Genomic DNA, 8,516 nt, shown 5'->3' on the forward strand with positions numbered 1-8,516 from the left:
AAATTTTTAAACGAATTTTTTCATAATTCCATAACTAGTATTCATTTGTTAGATGCAAATATTCAAACTCACTTACGGTTTTTTTATTATAAAGATGCAATATTACTTTTGCGTCATTACCGTAATTATTGTTAAACACTTCATGGAATATAACTAACGCTTCTGCATTAGAGAACAACATCGGTTTTACAAATGCATGTATGTTATCACGATGTTACTTACTATAAAAAGATTAAAAACGTTTAAATAAAACATTAAGCGCTTTTATATTACATAACAAAAACTAATAAACGTTCAAAAATGAAGCACAGCCACTATGCATGTTACAAAGTATTAAATAAACGCATGCTAAAATTGTTTCGAGTTGTTTGATGTTGTAGAGTTCGGAAATCTAAATGATCTTTAATTAAATTAAATAAGAAGAACTGAATAGAACGTACCGTTGTCTATGTAACTATACAATCTTCATTTCTTCAATCTTTTCAATTGGTGTTTAACGCCATTAATGTCTATGATTCGCGGCATAAAAATCGAAGATGTGGTTATTTATGTATATAGTGTTTCGTCGGTTAAAAAATATATTCCCGTGAAGACGTGTATTATAATATAACATAAACTTACATCGAAAATATACATCACTCTTTAGAATATACACGCGATATATGTTGTATAAAAATCTAGTTTCCAAGATTCACATACTACGTTTACGCGAGCGTTACTTCTGTAGTAACTTACGATAATTTCTTCGCGTAAACGGGATTTTGTAGTAACTTACAATAATATACTCTGCGTAAACTACAGAAGTAACGCTCGCGTAAACGTAGTAACTAATAACATAAGACACTTCTTCAAATAATGTTAGATTAAAAGGAAAAAAAACGCCTATGTACACGCGCAAACAACTTAGTCCAGTTTATCAGAGACCAATGGAAATCTGACTATTCTCAATTGCCGACCGTAGTCGCAAACGACGCTGTCTCCCAACGCCAACATTTGCTTCACGAAAATGCAGCTGTCTTTATGACCCAATCTTACTTCTCGCACTGGCTCGCCCGTTCTTACGTCCCAGACTACTAATGATCCCTGAAACATTAACGGTCAGATCGAGATTTATTTTTGTGTATCGATAAATATTTAAGAGAATCAGTTTTATATATGTATATATATATACCTGATTACTAGTTATGAGGAGATGATGCGTCAACATCACTAATTGTAAGCTATAAGCTACTTTGTGTGCCGGCAAAGTATGTAATAAGTGTCCTTGAAAGCGTTCCCAGACACACAATTTTTCATCTGTTCCGATGCTTATCACATAGGACACTGAACATGTGATAGCGGCTACAGCACCATCGTGGGCTTGAATACTATACATGCATGCTCCTATAAGAATATTACATAAAAGCATTAGATTAGGAGACATAACAATTATAATAAATTACCAAATATATTTGTTGAAATGAGAGGGGCGGAGGTGTTTACCTGTCAAAAGATCCCACACACACAATAATCCATCTTGAGACCCACTACCGGATGTCATGGGACTTATTCTATCAATAAAGAGGCACGATATCGGACCGCTATGTCCGTGAAGCGTATACAGAGGCAGCTGATCTTCTAGCCTAGATAATATAAAAATAGTAAATACATGAACAATTTTTAGAAAAAGCAAACTGGAGTATATTAGACTATATATACATATATACCTGTATACTTTCAAAGTATGATCCTGGCTGCCTGTTAATACACGCCCGCCTTCGCTATCTAAAACAGTGATCGCTTGTTGATGCGCTCTATAAGAGCCAATTTTCATGCAGCGCAGGTCTTCCTCTGTTTGCATGGTGTTATTTATATCCATGGGCGAACCAGCGCTTCCTGTTCGCACATGCGCTAAAATAAGAGGTCAATTAAACGTGAATATATTTTAATAAAGAAATAACCTTGTTATTTATATACAATATAACATAGAAATAAATTCATTATCATAATAGATTCATGAGCCATTATCTTATATTATTTACTTCTTCTGTAAGATGTAAAGCCCCAATCAATCTGCTGGCCTTCGCTGTAACTCTCAAGTTGCAAAAAGTCGACAGCTCCATTCAATTTAGCTGCCACTACTCTGCTACCGATGAGTTTAACTGCGGAGATTCCAAGTCCCGATCCATCATCGAAGAGACACTGAGTAAAGAAGAAAAAAAATTATTAAATGAATGAATTAATTTACGTTTAATAATACATTCACTCAGATTATTCGTGTCTCACCTTGAATCTACCGGTCGTACCCTCCCAGAATTCGAGACTGCCATTAGCGCATCCCACTACTATGAGATTTTCCTGATAATCCATGCACCAAATCGCCGATATGATGTGCGACGATTGTATTGTACGATCGGTATTTATGGAGGACGTGCTGCCAACTAAATTGTTTGACCTTCCGGGAAAAACGCTCATTTGTTCCCTGGTTTTAGATTTTTGCATCTCCTCGATCGACTTATTGTGTTCCTCGAATAAGACTTTATATCGGTCCCCGAAGTCGAAGCCTTGATCATAATTCTTTTGCGAAGGTGTATATTTTATGGTTGAGAATTTGATGTTGATCGCCGGTTTCAGATCGGGAAGATCGTAAGCACTGCCTAAGCTTCGACGTAATAGCTTCTGCTTGCTGTCGCTACCGAGCTCATTGATTTGATAATCGTAATCCAACATGGTCCCTATAGACCGTCTTTTGTGGTTGTTGTTATTGTTGCTATTAACCCTTCGCATATTGTAAGCGGGAGATAGCTTTCCCTGATACATCGCCGAGGCCGGTGAATAAAATCCCATCGACTGTGCCGCCTCCATTTCCCCTCTGGAAGGTGGCGAGCCGCTTTCGTAATCCGACATCAACTCGTCGGCATCCGGCGACATTTGACTCAACGTTTTCTGTGGACCGCTGAAGAATTGTCGTCTATCGATATGCGCCAATTGCTCGCCGGACGTCGAATCCCATATCCTGATGTGTCCCGCTAAACACGTGCTAGCCACGGTGTTACCGTCCGTCGCGATACATTCCACTTCCTGAGTATGACCTTCCAAAACCAGCGGCACCGCCTCCAGCACTAACTGAGTTACGGAGTCGTGCGTCTTTTCTTGCTGGTGCCAGCTGGCTCGCCACTCCGCGTAATTTCTCGTGCAGATACAACGGTACAGTACGACCATCGTATAAGCGACCACGATCACGCTAATAAGACACAGCAGAGCCGCCAGAAATATCTCCATCGGACTCGACGGTACAAAAGGCGCATCCGTATTAAATACGCGCCCTTCCGATCTCGACGGAACTTCCATATCTAAAAAATAAAAGGAAGCGTAAAAAGGTTGAAAATTCGATAACCAACTTTTCGTAACGTTTAACTGAAAGAGCCAAACCTGAAAAATCTAGAGGATCGAGCGCGGCGGTAGCGAGACTCTGCCACTGAAAGTGTTGTATGTCATTTGGGTTACTAATTTGTTTTGCTAATTGCGGGCTCACTGCGTGCGATAACTTTATCGTCGGTAATATAGTCACTCGACCACCGGCAATCGACACATTGTACATTGAGAGAATCGAAGACCAATGATACAGTGATAAGCTATTCCAAGGCGGGAAATCCGTAGGTCTTAACTTGTTTAATTCCTCTGTTGCGTTATTAGTTAGAGCCTAAAAAGATATATATATATTTTTAAATATATGGGCTATAAAAAAAAATACGAGAACGTTTTGCCCATTAGAAATGAAAGTCACCTGTTCATTTAAATTAATCGGGGCTATGGTTGCGGGCGATATGGACATAGGTGTTGCCGTATTTAGCTCGACATAGTTTAATGACTGAGGCTTGTCCACCGTATATCCGTCAATGTCAGTTTCTGGCTTCAGCGTCTCGCTAAGGTGTATTATGTGCTCGATGATACCAGAATCGTTAATGGTCATGCTGATCCACACGACCATCCCTACCATAAATGCGCGCTGGAAAATTCGCGTCCGCGCCCAGAAATGCACCAGTCTTAAACGCTTAGGGATTTTTGCCAGAGTGTGAGTATTCTGCGTATTCGGAGCGATAACGTTCGTCGGGCCGGTAGACAGACCGTTCAATCTCGGATGAGACTTGGAGCGGAATATATGAGGCTTCCTGTTGGTAATGGTGGTGGTAAACTGTTGTCTGCGCGATGTCTGAATGTGCGACAGGTGAAACTTGGAATTCTCGTTGGACAGCTCCGTTCGTCTGATGTCGATCGCCAGGATCGTCGAGAAGAATACCATTTGCAGGAAAAAGTCATTCAGCAGTCCAACAATGGCAAATATGCAAAATTCCTGGATAGCAGGGACGAAAGTGAATAGCCCGATAGTCAGGATCGTCACTTCGGTGAGTAGATTCTTCGTAATGGACCATCCCTCCTTAGATAAAGCCTGAGCGACGCGTATTTTCACGTCCAATTGGGCGGGCGTGCTGACGACACTCTTAGTCAACACCTGAACGTTTTCGAGTCCGAAGATAATCACCAAGTACGGAAACACCTCCTTGGCACTCATGTTCAGTGTTAGACCGAAGAAGAAACACTCACCCACGGTCATTGACAGCGAGCCCATCACCGTCACGCTGGCACTGAATGCAATGCCAATTTTAGACTTTACCAGTTCTATCTTCCGCACTTGGAAGTACTCGTAGAAAAATAAGGCTAGGGAAGTCATCATCAGCGGGAAGAATTCACTGTAATTGAATTCACCGGGATAGAAGATATTCAATATTTCACCGCGCGCATCAACGTCCGTGCCGTTGTCGGCGTTTTGATGCAGAGGATAATAGGTTCTCAGTCGGTGCTGCAATCCTTTTATGAATCTACAAGTAAATAACATGTACGTTAATATAATCACAATAATGAATTAAAAAATAACGAATTATATGAACTCACTCCTGATCGTATTTCTTCAAATAAATGGTTACGGCATATTGGAGGATTCTCTGACGAACTCGAGCGGGATACCGTTTCACTCCTGTTTCCTTTAAATTCATTCCAAACATCACTTCCGCGAGACTTATTTTTCCCCTCTGAAAATTCTGTAATAATAAAGATAAAAACAAATTAACCATTTTTTTTCGTCTCACACTAAAGATAAGACTAACCTAACAAAATGAAAAGAATGCTTTATCTGTTTCGTTACATTAAAAAATAATGTGATCTATGGGACTACTTCATACAGAACAATTGCACTAATTACAGTTTCGTAATATCATAATTGTGTATTTACCTGATACGAAAATATTGTATTAATGAGGTTTGTGTCCTGAGCGAATAACTCTATACTTTGTTGCCAGAGATTTGCGGGCGACAGAACAAGACAGTTGTACTCCGGCAAAACCTCGGCCTTCTTGCCGTTTCTTTTCTTCACCGCTTCAATGTGCAGGCACACCTGGCCAAGTGTTTTCAATCTAAAAGTCAGATCACATCATTATTCTAAAGAACAGGTGCCTTGCAAAATGATCAATTCTTTTTGTATTTCTTTTAACAACAAGTATACTGTTTTCCGTATATCTTGCGCTACATAAAACAATTTTTGAATGTATCTAAACGTCTTAAAAAAGAAGTTGGACATGTAAGACTCTCCTCAGAAGCAAATAGCTTAATTAACATCTTATTTGCTGTCGTGTATGAGTTATCGACACCAATTGGATGGTGCACTCACGTTTCTGGATGCTGATAGTTCCGTATGATCTCCAAGAGATTGAACACTTCGTAGAGGGGTCCCCTGAAGGCGTCCATCAGCGTCAGGTCCTCGTTCCACGGCATCACTCCGATTCTCAGCACCACTTGTTGGACGTAGAGCACCGAGGTCTCCGTGCCGTTCGCCGGTAGGACAGTGTTGTTGATCAGGGTTTTCGGGGCATTGCCCGGCATGGGTAGATTGACAAGCGGGTAGCTGCGACAATCGGACAAATCAGTCTCTCGCTGTGGATCTACTCGAGGCGTCAGGTATCGGGATGAAAAAAGGGTAAACTCACCAGCATAGCAAGAGAACCGATATCGCGAGCGAGAGTACGGCGATGGGATGGGAGGAGCAGAATAGGCCGTGGGCATAGTAGACCCCGGCCACCCTGTCCGGCAGACTGCGAGACATTTCACCTACGTGCTGCGCCGTCCGTACGACATCCCCCGATTGCAGGCCGCCGTGCCGCCCCTAAACTGACCTGGCAACATCCAACACGAGGCGATCTAAGTATCGACACGGTAGCCGTGACACATGATACGCCGCGCGGCGCGGAGAGAGATAGGTTAGAGGGAACAAAAAGGCGCCGCGTGTTTTTCTCATCGATTATCGCCGTCGTTACGCAACTCCGGAGGAGTGCGTGTGCGTCGTTACGCCCCAGATATTTAATTCGCGGCGCCGTTTTGAACGGCGCGATAACGGAATTCTCCGGCCTCCGCGAGCGAGCGAAGAGGCGTTCTCCAAAATTCGCGCGGCGGACGCCAGTTCACGTCTCGCTACACGCAGCACGGCTCTCGACTTACGGTATCCCCTAACCATCCCGCATCATCGTCCACGTTCCCGCACGATGCGACGCTCCAGTCCAGGAAGGCTTGAAAGTATCGATCGTTTCCTGCGGGGCACGATCGCGACGTCCTCGATGACGACTGACGACGACGGTCGACGACGACGACGGTGCGCAGTTCGGTTCCCTCTTTCGGTCTCGCGCTTCGCCGCGCGCGCGGAGGCGGACAGAGGCGGACGAGCACTGGAGTCGGGACGACGAGCGATAAAAATATAATTAACGCGCGATAAAATCCCGGCCGGGAGGCAAACAAAAAAAAAGGAACTACGCCGCGCGGCGCGTGCACGGTACCGCGTCGGAGGTTATGTTCGGCGCGCTCGTTTTTGCGGCGCATTAAAGGCCGCGTTAAAAACCGTGGCGACGGCGGCGGGGGAGAGGTGGAGGAAGACGCGCCGCTACTTGGGGGATCGATTCCGCGGCGCGCTCGTACGAATCGCTGATCGCTGCGCCCGCACGTGCGTCGCGGGCCGTGCGTCACCGCTCGCGTAAACTCGCTCCAACTCGCTCGAGCGGGCGAGAGAGCGGTCAGCGGAACAAAAATCCCGGCGAGCAGAGGGACGAGCGAGCGTGACGCGTGACGGCGGCGCGCCTGGACGTGATCGTAGCGTGCGGACGACGATGACGATGTTGACGATTAGTATTCCGCTTCTTCGCTCCGCTTACATTCCTCAATCCTCGCGCGCGCGATAAGCTGGCAAATGTCTCCGCGGACGACCCTCCCCCTTTCCCCCTGAGGTCCTCCAGTCGATCCGGAGTGCACTGGCCGACGGCGAGGCCGGGTCCCGCCGGGTTGATTTATTTTTGAATCGAGGAGAGCCCAACCTGCCCAACCCGGGCCGAGCCCCCGGCGCGTGGCCAATCGCCAGGTGCGTCGCCGAACGCACACGTGGCCGACCGAGAAGGGATGGAAGGGAAAAGAGAGCGAAACTGGCTCGGTCAGCTCGGTGACGGCTGATGACGGGCGGCGGGCGCGCGAACAGAGAAGGTTTATCCGTTTTGTCCGCTCGCGCGGACGAGGTCCGTCGCGTAACTGGCCACGCGCCCGGAGTGTGCGATGTGTGCACGCTCGCGTCGCTCGCCAAGTCGCGCAGTTATAACTAATCCGTGATTCGATCGCATGCATAATCGAAGGCCTCCCGCGGTAATGTGCCTCGCGGGAAAAAAAAGGTTTTTGCGCGCGTCTGCATATATAATGCAGAGGCGCAGAAACGATTGTTCGAGAATTCGGGAGAGATTGACGGGATGGATGGAGAGAGAGAAAAAGAAGAATTTCCGAAAAATGTCCGAATAAAATTAAAATTGTCACGGGAATTCAGGAAGTATGATAAAATTCATAAATTGCACGAGTTTCTCGATGAAAATCAGAAGAAGCTTCCTGTTGGAGAAATATTAGGGGAATTATGAAAAGCTTTTGTGATGGTTAACAACGATAATTAAACAATTGAGAGATAAATTATATTTGAATTAAAAAAAGAATTCTTACGGAAATTCAGAAAGAAAATGATAAAATTCTCGTGTAGTTTCTTGATGAAAATCAGAATTTATTGCTGGAGAACGGTAGCGTTAGGGCACACTTAAATAATGAAAAGCTTTTGTGATAAGTTGATAACAATAATTTAACAATTGAGAGATAAATGATATTTAAATTACACGAGCGCTTTTCCTCATAGAGGGTTCTAACAATTGCAATATCAGAATGACCGCTTTCTGTTTAGAATTGTTAAAATCCATTCTTTTCTGTCGCTATCTATTCATGAGGCTTCATCGCATGCATATAGCTATAACAGCTTGAATGCTACGAATAAAGCTTAATTTTTCGAGTAAGGCGGCTATAGGAGCCTCGCAAATAGATTTTATGTTGCAAAAAGCTCGTGAGCGGAGCGGAGGAACCTCGCAAATAGATTTCAAGCTGCAAAAAAGCTCACGAGTCAATATCAAAGTTTATAT

The 8,516-nt window shown here is 44.3% G+C and overlaps 1 protein-coding gene across 1 annotated transcript; it reads right to left on the minus strand.

The window, feature by feature from the left end:
- Positions 1-581: 581 nt before the first annotated feature.
- LOC112452068 (sterol regulatory element-binding protein cleavage-activating protein) lies at positions 582-7,057 on the minus strand. The gene is made up of 13 exons (XM_025012093.1): positions 6,529-7,057; positions 6,021-6,206; positions 5,705-5,938; positions 5,270-5,450; positions 4,933-5,078; positions 3,767-4,859; positions 3,412-3,682; positions 2,266-3,332; positions 2,022-2,181; positions 1,707-1,890; positions 1,483-1,622; positions 1,172-1,383; positions 582-1,083 (listed from the first exon to the last, which is right to left on the minus strand). Exons 2-13 carry the CDS (start codon positions 6,134-6,136, stop codon positions 904-906), a joined length of 3,984 nt encoding a protein of 1,327 aa, XP_024867861.1. The 5' UTR covers positions 6,137-6,206; positions 6,529-7,057; the 3' UTR covers positions 582-903.
- Positions 7,058-8,516: the final 1,459 nt, after the last annotated feature.

This window comes from Temnothorax curvispinosus, unplaced genomic scaffold (genome assembly GCF_003070985.1).
Source record: "Temnothorax curvispinosus isolate PA1 unplaced genomic scaffold, ASM307098v1 QBEX01002923.1, whole genome shotgun sequence".
Classification (NCBI taxonomy): domain Eukaryota; kingdom Metazoa; phylum Arthropoda; class Insecta; order Hymenoptera; family Formicidae; genus Temnothorax; species Temnothorax curvispinosus.